The following is a 12,119-nucleotide window of genomic DNA, read 5'->3' as shown; positions in this document are numbered from 1 at the left end:
GGGTACATAGGAATCAATAAAGTACTATCTATATATGTGTGTGGGTACATAGGAATCAATAAAGTACTATCTATATATGTGTGTGGGTACATAGGAATCAATAAAGTGCTATCTATATATGTGTGTGGGTACATAGGAATCAATAAAGTGCTATCTATATATGTGTGTGGGTACATAGGAATCAATAAAGTACTATCTATATATGTGTGTGGGTACATAGGAATCAATAAAGTACTATCTATATATGTGTGTGGGTACATAGGAATCAATAAAGTACCATCTATATATGTGTGTGGGTACATAGGAATCAATAAAGTACTATCTATATATGCGTGTGGGTACATAGGAATCAATAAAGTACTATCTATATATGTGTGTGGGTACATAGGAATCAATGAAGTACTATCTATATATGTGTGTGGGTACATAGGAATCAATAAAGTGCTATCTATATATGCGTGTGGGTACATAGGAATCAATAAAGTGCTATCTATATATGTGTGTGGGTACATAGGAATCAATAAAGTACTATCTATATATGTGTGTGGGTACATAGGAATCAATGAAGTACTATCTATATATGTGTGTGGGTACATAGGAATCAATAAAGTACTATCTATATATGTGTGTGGGTACATAGGAATCAATGAAGTACTATCTATATATGCGTGTGGGTACATAGGAATCAATAAAGTGCTATCTATATATGTGTGTGGGTACATAGGAATCAATAAAGTACTATCTATATATGTGTGTGGGTACATAGGAATCAATGAAGTACTATCTATATATGTGTGTGGGTACATAGGAATCAATAAAGTACTATCTATATGTGTGTGTGGGTACATAGGAATCAATAAAGTACTATCTATATATGTGTGTGGGTACATAGGAATCAATAAAGTACTATCTATATATGCGTGTGGGTACATAGGAATCAATAAAGTGCTATCTATATACGGTATGTGTGTGGGTACATAGGAATCAATGAAGTACTATCTATATATGTGTGTGGGTACATAGGAATCAATAAAGTGCTATCTATATATGCGTGTGGGTACATAGGAATCAATAAAGTGCTATCTATATATGTGTGTGGGTACATAGGAATCAATAAAGTACTATCTATATATGTGTGTGGGTACATAGGAATCAATGAAGTACTATCTATATATGTGTGTGGGTACATAGGAATCAATAAAGTACTATCTATATATGTGTGTGGGTACATAGGAATCAATGAAGTACTATCTATATATGCGTGTGGGTACATAGGAATCAATAAAGTGCTATCTATATATGTGTGTGGGTACATAGGAATCAATAAAGTACTATCTATATATGTGTGTGGGTACATAGGAATCAATGAAGTACTATCTATATATGTGTGTGGGTACATAGGAATCAATAAAGTACTATCTATATGTGTGTGTGGGTACATAGGAATCAATAAAGTACTATCTATATATGTGTGTGGGTACATAGGAATCAATAAAGTGCTATCTATATATGTGTGTGGGTACATAGGAATCAATAAAGTACTATCTATATATGTGTGTGGGTACATAGGAATCAATAAAGTGCTATCTATATATGTGTGTGGGTACATAGGAATCAATAAAGTATTATCTATATATGTGTGTGGGTACATAGGAATCAATAAAGTACTATCTATATGTGTGTGTGGGTACATAGGAATCAATAAAGTACTATCTATATATGTGTGTGGGTACATAGGAATCAATAAAGTACTATCTATATATGTGTGTGGGTACATAGGAATCAATAAAGTACTATCTATATATGTGTGTGGGTACATAGGAATCAATAAAGTACTATCTATATATGTGTGTGGGTACATAGGAATCAATAAAGTGCTATCTATATATGTGTGTGGGTACATAGGAATCAATAAAGTACTATCTATATATGTGTGTGGGTACATAGGAATCAATAAAGTACTATCTATATATGTGTGTGGGTACATAGGAATCAATAAAGTACTATCTATATATGTGTGTGGGTACATAGGAATCAATAAAGTGCTATCTATATATGTGTGTGGGTACATAGGAATCAATAAAGTACTATCTATATATGTGTGTGGGTACATAGGAATCAATAAAGTACTATCTATATATGTGTGTGGGTACATAGGAATCAATAAAGTACTATCTATATATGTGTGTGGGTACATAGGAATCAATAAAGTGCTATCTATATATGTGTGTGGGTACATAGGAATCAATAAAGTGCTATCTATATATGTGTGTGGGTACATAGGAATCAATAAAGTACTATCTATATATGTGTGTGGGTACATAGGAATCAATAAAGTACTATCTATATATGTGTGTGGGTACATAGGAATCAATAAAGTACTATCTATATATGTGTGTGGGTACATAGGAATCAATGAAGTACTATCTATATATGTGTGTGGGTACATAGGAATCAATAAAGTACTATCTATATATGTGTGTGGGTACATAGGAATCAATGAAGTACTATCTATATATGTGTGTGGGTACATAGGAATCAATAAAGTACTATCTATATGTGTGTGTGGGTACATAGGAATCAATAAAGTACTATCTATATATGTGTGTGGGTACATAGGAATCAATAAAGTACTATCTATATATGCGTGTGGGTACATAGGAATCAATAAAGTGCTATCTATATATGTGTGTGGGTACATAGGAATCAATGAAGTACTATCTATATATGTGTGTGGGTACATAGGAATCAATAAAGTGCTATCTATATATGCGTGTGGGTACATAGGAATCAATAAAGTGCTATCTATATATGTGTGTGGGTACATAGGAATCAATAAAGTACTATCTATATATGTGTGTGGGTACATAGGAATCAATGAAGTACTATCTATATATGTGTGTGGGTACATAGGAATCAATAAAGTACTATCTATATATGTGTGTGGGTACATAGGAATCAATGAAGTACTATCTATATATGCGTGTGGGTACATAGGAATCAATAAAGTGCTATCTATATATGTGTGTGGGTACATAGGAATCAATAAAGTACTATCTATATATGTGTGTGGGTACATAGGAATCAATGAAGTACTATCTATATATGTGTGTGGGTACATAGGAATCAATAAAGTACTATCTATATGTGTGTGTGGGTACATAGGAATCAATAAAGTACTATCTATATATGTGTGTGGGTACATAGGAATCAATAAAGTACTATCTATATATGTGTGTGGGTACATAGGAATCAATAAAGTGCTATCTATATACCGTATGTGTGTGGGTACATAGGAATCAATAAAGTACTATCTATATATGTGTGTGGGTACATAGGAATCAATAAAGTGCTATCTATATATGTGTGTGGGTACATAGGAATCAATAAAGTACTATCTATATATGTGTGTGGGTACATAGGAATCAATAAAGTGCTATCTATATATGTGTGTGGGTACATAGGAATCAATAAAGTACTATCTATATATGTGTGTGGGTACATAGGAATCAATAAAGTACTATCTATATATGTGTGTGGGTACATAGGAATCAATAAAGTACTATCTATATATGTGTGTGGGTACATAGGAATCAATAAAGTACTATCTATATATGTGTGTGGGTACATAGGAATCAATAAAGTACTATCTATATATGTGTGTGGGTACATAGGAATCAATAAAGTGCTATCTATATATGTGTGTGGGTACATAGGAATCAATAAAGTGCTATCTATATATGTGTGTGGGTACATAGGAATCAATAAAGTACTATCTATATATGTGTGTGGGTACATAGGAATCAATAAAGTACTATCTATATATGTGTGTGGGTACATAGGAATCAATAAAGTACCATCTATATATGTGTGTGGGTACATAGGAATCAATAAAGTACTATCTATATATGCGTGTGGGTACATAGGAATCAATAAAGTACTATCTATATATGTGTGTGGGTACATAGGAATCAATGAAGTACTATCTATATATGTGTGTGGGTACATAGGAATCAATAAAGTGCTATCTATATATGCGTGTGGGTACATAGGAATCAATAAAGTGCTATCTATATATGTGTGTGGGTACATAGGAATCAATAAAGTACTATCTATATATGTGTGTGGGTACATAGGAATCAATGAAGTACTATCTATATATGTGTGTGGGTACATAGGAATCAATAAAGTACTATCTATATATGTGTGTGGGTACATAGGAATCAATGAAGTACTATCTATATATGCGTGTGGGTACATAGGAATCAATAAAGTGCTATCTATATATGTGTGTGGGTACATAGGAATCAATAAAGTACTATCTATATATGTGTGTGGGTACATAGGAATCAATGAAGTACTATCTATATATGTGTGTGGGTACATAGGAATCAATAAAGTACTATCTATATGTGTGTGTGGGTACATAGGAATCAATAAAGTACTATCTATATATGTGTGTGGGTACATAGGAATCAATAAAGTACTATCTATATATGTGTGTGGGTACATAGGAATCAATAAAGTGCTATCTATATACCGTATGTGTGTGGGTACATAGGAATCAATAAAGTACTATCTATATATGTGTGTGGGTACATAGGAATCAATAAAGTACTATCTATATATGTGTGTGGGTACATAGGAATCAATAAAGTGCTATCTATATATGTGTGTGGGTACATAGGAATCAATAAAGTATTATCTATATATGTGTGTGGGTACATAGGAATCAATAAAGTACTATCTATATGTGTGTGTGGGTACATAGGAATCAATAAAGTACTATCTATATATGTGTGTGGGTACATAGGAATCAATAAAGTACCGTACTATCTATATATGTGTGTGGGTACATAGGAATCAATAAAGTACTATCTATATATGTGTGTGGGTACATAGGAATCAATAAAGTGCTATCTATATATGTGTGTGGGTACATAGGAATCAATAAAGTACTATCTATATATGTGTGTGGGTACATAGGAATCAATAAAGTACTATCTATATATGTGTGTGGGTACATAGGAATCAATAAAGTACTATCTATATATGTGTGTGGGTACATAGGAATCAATAAAGTACTATCTATATATGTGTGTGGGTACATAGGAATCAATAAAGTACTATCTATATATGTGTGTGGGTACATAGGAATCAATAAAGTACTATCTATATATGTGTGTGGGTACATAGATAAGGAAACAGGGTGAGCTCATCATGTGTATCTCTTCTAGCATAATAAAGGTCAACACTAAGGTGTAACCTGCTTAATATTCCTCTAACAGGGACGTCACAGGCGGTTCACTTGCAGTTTTATGAGACGTCCGACTATCGATCTTCTATCAGGACAACACAGCCTGTAAGTTCAATAAGTACACTTGCATAGTTTGTATACGTTTAGATTGAGGAATAACGGTTGTAATGGTGTTAGCATTTAAGCTTGCTAACAAGTAGCTGGCTAGTGTTAGCATGCTAGTTAGTTGGTATCACTACAGCTGTGCACATTATTGTTTGATATATTCGTAATGTTCTCTTCTAGTTGTGGCCTATCCTGTGACCAAACACATTAACGTTCCACTACAGAAGGACACATGTCTCATCATTGGAGGAGTTGTGTATCTGCAGGCAGAATAGTGGTTACTTTTTACAAAAGTACAAATGTACTGCGAGGGATGGTAAACAAGTAACTCTTTAATTTATTTTTATTTTTATTATCTTCCAGAAAGTCTTCACAGTGCTTCACTTTCCACATTTTGTTTTGTTACAGCCTTACTCTAGATTGTACCTAATGTCATGACTGGTTCATTCATCTTCTTTGGACTTATTTTTTGCTTAAATTCAATCTTGTTTCTGGTTATCGTTTCTATATTGATGTTATCTTGATTTCGTATGTACTTCATCCTTGCCAACCCTCCCGGATTTTCCGGGAGACTCCCGAAATTCAGCGCCTCTCCCGAAAACCTCCCGGGACAAATTATCTCCCGAAAATCTCCCGGACCTGAGTCCGCCTTCCCACAATATAAACAGTGTGCCTGCCCAATGACGTTATAACTGTAGAATGATCGAGGGCGAGTTCCTGGTTCCTTTTGTGGGTTTATTGTTAGGCAGTTTCATTAACGTCCTCCCAGCGCGGTAACAACACACAACAACAGCAGCGGTCACGTTTTGGTCTACCGTTTTTGGTCTACCGTAAAGCAGTTCGTCTGCCGTAAACAGCAATGTTGTGACAATCTTAAACAGGACAATACTGCCATCTAGTGCATTTGATGAAAGCACTTTTGTGCGTGCCACACAGCAATGCGTCATCAGAGAGGGTGTTCAGCATGGTTAGAAAAATAGTGACAGAGAATAGAACAAGGATGGACAATTCAACCCTTAACTCAACAAGTATATGTGTAAATAAATGAACACTGAAATTCAAGTATTTATTTTATATATATATATATATATATATATATATATATATATATATATATATATATATATATATATATATATATATATATATACAATAAAATAAATATATATTTATAGCTAGAATTCACTGAAAGTCATATATATATTATATATATATATATATATATATATATATATATATATATATATATATATGAAATACTTGACTTGGTGAATTCTAGCTGTAAATATACTCCTCCCCTCTTAGCCACGCCCCCCCCCCCCCACCTCCCGAAACCAGAGGTCTCAAGGTTGGCAAGTATGATGTACTTTGTCATATTTTATTGACTATGGTACTTTTTCGTCACATAGAATATTGTTTGTCTATGGTACACTAATGTGTATATTGTGGGCCATTGGTTCTTTGTTTTATTTCTGCCAAAAATATATACCGTATTTTTCGGACTATAAGTCGCAGTTTTTTTCATTGTTCGGGCTCCAGTGCGACATATATATGTTTTTTTCCTTCTTTATTATGCATTTTAGGCAGGTGCAACTTATACTCCGAAAAATACGGTATCTGTTTTTATATTGCTCTTTTTTATCTTTGGTATGAACATTTTTATGTAAACTCCTAGTTATTGTTTTTTTGTTTTTTGTTGTTGCTATTTTTGTATCACAAAATGTTATTATTGATCACGTTGTAAATAAATAAATAAATGATAAATGGGTTGTACTTGTATAGCGCTTTTCTACCTTCAAGGTACTCAAAGCGCTTTGACACTACTTCCACATTTACCCATTCACACACACATTCACACACTGATGGAGGGAGCTGCCATGCAAGGCGCTAACCAGCAGCCATCAGGAGCAAGGGTGAAGTGTCTTGCTCAGGACACAACGGACATGACGAGGTTGGTACTAGGTGGGGATTGAACCAGGGACCCTCGGGTTGCGCACGGCCACTCTCCCACTGCGCCACGCCGTCCCCGTTGTACTGCATTGTAATCTTTTGTTTTGTGATTATGTGATGTTTTTTGCCTGGACCCCAGGAAGAATAGTCTCCACTGCGGTGTAGACTAATGGCGATGCTTAATAAACTAAAATTCCAATAAATACATGTTTGCCCTCAAAATTCTACACACCCCATAATGACAATGTGAAAGTTTTTTTTTTTTTTTTTTAAATGTTTGCAGATTTACCGTATATAAAAAAAGAACCATAAGAAATCACATGTTCATAAGTATTCACCGTCTTTGCCATGAAGCGCAAAAGTGAGATCAGGTGCATGTTGTTCTGTTTAATGCTAGCATTTTGCAACTTTTTGTTCGTATAAACCTAAAAATCATGGCTTTCGATTATTACCGTCATCTTAGAAGTACGCTAACTTTTCATGTTGTCATGCTAAAATATTAGCTAATCTTATTTGTTTAAACCTAAAAATCACGGCTTTTACAAAATGCTGCCATCTTAGACGTACACCAACTAGCATTTTAGTCATTTTTGATCATTTAAACCTAAAATTGATCGATTTTAGGACTTCTTTACATCTTGCAAGAATTTTAACTTTTCCCATTATATCTAGCTAACGCTAGCATGCTAACCTCTATGCTAGCTTTTTAGCTTTAATCAATTTACAACGCAGATAGTGTGAACTTTCTAGTTGTTCATTGCCATTGTAGTGAGACAAGATAATCGCTAGCGACATTATTTTTTCTTACCTTAATGTCTGCTCCTGATAGGTCGTCCTTGGCCAGAATGAGGTCATCAAGTGTGACATCATCAGCTACTGTCATGCGGCTTGTATGAATCTGAAAGATTCTCCTTTTGGTCTTCTCGTCAGGCAAAGGGAACTCAATTTTACGATCAATTCTCCCTAAAGGAGGACCCCAAAAAAAGAAAGTTTTACTTGTTGTGGTTACAGTAGGATTTCTTGAACGGGTGAGTGATGCTCACCTGGTCTGATGAGGGCGGGGTCCAAAGTTTCTATCCGATTGGTGGCCATGATGACTTTCACGTCACCCCTGGAGTCGAAGCCGTCCAGCTGGTTGAGGAGCTCCAACATGGTCCTCTGGATCTCACGTTCGCCACCGGAGTTGGAGTCGTACCTGTGTGACAGCAGCAGCATTGGTGAGCCGTCACAAGCTCCGCCCCCAAATAAAGCGTCTCGTACCTCTTCGTCCCGATGGCGTCGATCTCGTCGATGAAGACGATGGAGGGCGCGTGTTCCTCCGCCACCCGGAAGAGCTCTCGCACCAGCTTGGGTCCGTCCCCCAAGTACTTCTGGATGAGCTCGGAGCCCACCACACGCAGGAAGGTAGCAGACGTCTGATTGGCTACGGCTTTGGCCAGCAGCGTCTTACCTGAGGTACAAACAACGGGATGTGTTTTACTCGCTTAGTACATAAACACATGTATCGATACTTTGATACCAAATCAATAGCTGCTTTTTTCAGTATTGTCAGACAAATAAAAAGTACAGTGGAACTTCAATTTACAAACATAAATGGTTCTTGGACAGGGCTCGTAAAACAAAAAGTTTGTATAGTCAATCAATTGTCTCCATAAGAAACAATGTAAATATGAATAATTGGTTCAAGCCACAACAAAAGTTCATATTTTACTTCAGGTTTGTGCACTTTTAAGACTGTTTCTATTAACAAGCTAAACTGTGCTCTGTATGCGCAGCTCTGCTAACACGCCCACACACAGACAGAAGTCCCTTTGGTGCCCTCACAAACGACCAGAAATCACAAAAATCCTTAACTTTAACAACCATATTGCTGCAATTACTTTCTAAAAAGTAAAATCCCTTTAGGAAGCAGCTGACGACAGGAGAGAAAAGAGCAGACAAAGAGGACGAGAGGCAGTATGTGCGTGTGCTCTTGGAAAAGGCGCCACTGAATGAATAAGAGGGAGTCTTCTCCTTCGCGGTTGCATCTTTCTCCAGAAAAGTCTGCTCTCGTCACAATTAAAACATTTCTGTGGTACGAAGCCGGCTTTCTCAATCTCTTCAAAAGGGCAAGCACAAAATGGCTGCTAGCAGATCACAAAAAAAATGAAGTGTTTGTACAGAGAGACATGGTTTGCAAACAGAGGCCAATTTGGTGCGATTCAAAAGTTCTTAAACCAAAAAGTTAGCAAATAGAGGGTTTTGTAAATCAAGGTTCCACTATACATATGTAACATTTTAGATTTTTTTGGAATAATTGAATAAGTATTGAATAAGTATCGTGGAAATGAATTACATTCTGGCATCGTGAAAAAGAAAAAAAATCGATTCACATACAAATTGCGATTCTTATTCATCCCGATTCTAAATCGATTCATAATTCTAAAAAAATCAATCTAAATAAATTAAAAATGTAACTAAAACAAAACACATTTTATATATATATATATATATATATATATATATATTAGAGATGCGCGGTTTGCGGACACAACCGCGGATTCGGCGGATTATCCGCGGATCGGGCGGATGAAATTTAAATAAATAAGATTTTATCCGCGCCGCGGGTCGGGTCGGGCGGATTAATGAGATATTTTTTATTTATTTATTTTTTTTTTGCGGGTGGCAGTTAAACCATCCATCCATCCATTTCCTACCGCTTATTCCCTTCGGGGTCGCGGGGGGCGCTGGAGCCTATCTCAGCTACAATCGGGCGGAAGGCGGGGTACACCCTGGACAAGTCGCCAAACCAATTCGGAAATATATATACCGGTACATAGTTAAATGTTGTTAGCCACATACGAAAAACGAGCAGCACTCTTTGAAACAGGCAATTATTTATCAGCAGGCACCTGCAGCAGCCACAGGCACCTGCAGCACGCCACATCAGAAGAAGAAAAAAAAATAGCAACACCGGCAGCAAACGTGGTACGCGACAAACTAAAAAAGGGAATACTAAAGACCAGGGGAAAAAAAGGCCAGAAAAGTTCAGCGTGGACTCATTTTTATGAGGTTGTAAATCAGGATGACAGCAATGCTGGCTACGTGAGTTGCAAGAGCTGCGACGCTGTGTACGTCTACGACAGTCATAAAACCGGGACATCGAACATGGTGCATGGTGCGAACAAAGGACTTCTTTCATTTAAGGTTTGTGATAAACCATCAAACTCATTCGTTAAAAGGACTCTATAGTAATATAAAGCAAATTTTTCTGGACATTATCATGCAAGAAAAGTTTATTTTTGGGACCGCGATCACCGCGTAATGATTTTTAAAGGTTGCATTACAAACATGTAACTGTCCCATGTGATCAGCCAGTGCGATTGGAAGTCCATGCTCAATTATTGCCTCCGTAAAATAAAACTTCGGCATTTATCACATCCAAAGAATCTGTTTGGGCGACGAAAAACGTTGAAAGTTTTCCACTTGTATCGCTAGCAACGGCATTAGACTTGTGTTTTTTTGTCCCAAAGTGGTCTTTTACATCGCTAATTCCTCCGTGTCCGATCGAAAAATCTTGTCTGCACAAGGTGCAATTCGCGTAGTTTTCACCCTTTTTTTTTTTTAATTAATGAAAAACCGTATTTTTTATCACTGCACCCGTAACCCGGAATAGGTTGATGAAAACCGTACGAATTACGGGAAAACCGGAGTAGTTGGCAGGTGCCTCACTAATGCCTTGCATCGTCTATATTAGATATAACGGGCGGGTGCGGGCGGATGCAGTTCTATTCAAACGTTACATCGGGTGGATGGCGGATGGTTGACGACTTTCTCATGCGGTTGCGGATGAAATATTTGCCTATCCGCGCATCTCTAATATATATATATATACATACACACACACACACACACACACAAACACACATGCACACACACACAAATAAATATATATATATTTTTTCCCTTATTACAAAGAATACATTTAAAAAAATATTTTTTACAGCCGTCTCCACGCAACCAGAAGGAGCTTTTCTAACCTGTAACCTGTTTTGAAAAAGTTTCATTAGAATTACTATACTAAATAATACATTGTAAGAATCGGTTTGGATCGAAAATCGATATTAAATGAAACAAATCGTCACCCCAGAAATCAGATCAAATCGTTAGGTGCCCAAAGAGTCACACTCCTTGTGACAACCCTAAACACATGAATGCTCACCTGTGCCAGGTGGTCCGTAGAGGATGACACCTTTGGGGGGCTTTATGCCCATCTCTTCATAATACTCTGGATGTGTTAGAGGAAGCTCCACGGACTCCTAAAGCAGATCAGGTCACAATTAGTGAATTACTATCATTTATGCAATATAGCAGAGGTGTCCAAACTTTTTGACTGGGGGGCCGCGTTGGAATGGATATAAATATATTTAAGAATTGAATATTAAGAGCATGTGAAATTTAAACTCCTCGTATGTTTACCTTCATTCTAAAGCTAAAATGCACCAAAAATGGATAAGTGTAGAGACAGTTTTTTTTTTCATTTTTCCCATCATGCTTTGTAATGGATGGGTGTAATTTTGTCTGGCTGACGTTTTTTTTTAAATAAAATCCACAAACTTCAGTGAGTTGTATTATGTGTGACATGTTTGTTGACTTTTTTTACTACTTGAATGTTTTTTCCTGTGCCATGACTAGGGAAGGTTGTTTGGATTGGGTCATATAAGTAAATGATGTGCATGTAGTCTGTACAAAGTACACTCCATGGGCACTGGCTTGAGTCACTCACATCGTCCACAAGGTGGCGATAAATAAGTGCTTATCAAACCAC

At 36.3% G+C, this 12,119-nt stretch overlaps 1 protein-coding gene across 1 annotated transcript in view; it reads right to left on the bottom strand.

Moving 5' to 3' along the window:
* psmc1b (proteasome 26S subunit, ATPase 1b) overlaps nucleotides 1–12,119 on the bottom strand; it is a 44,067-nt gene that overhangs the window by 12,955 nt on the left and 18,993 nt on the right. The window contains exons 7-10 of the mRNA XM_061987015.1: nucleotides 11,514–11,610; nucleotides 8,573–8,762; nucleotides 8,356–8,507; nucleotides 8,121–8,275 (exon numbers count right to left, since the gene is read on the bottom strand). Coding sequence (XP_061842999.1) covers nucleotides 8,121–8,275; nucleotides 8,356–8,507; nucleotides 8,573–8,762; nucleotides 11,514–11,610 — 594 coding nt within the window. The remainder of the gene's footprint in view (nucleotides 1–8,120; nucleotides 8,276–8,355; nucleotides 8,508–8,572; nucleotides 8,763–11,513; nucleotides 11,611–12,119) is intronic.

Source organism: Nerophis lumbriciformis, linkage group LG26 (assembly GCF_033978685.3).
Source record: "Nerophis lumbriciformis linkage group LG26, RoL_Nlum_v2.1, whole genome shotgun sequence".
NCBI lineage: Eukaryota > Metazoa > Chordata > Actinopteri > Syngnathiformes > Syngnathidae > Nerophis > Nerophis lumbriciformis.
This window is presented reverse-complemented; position numbering and strand designations above follow the sequence as displayed.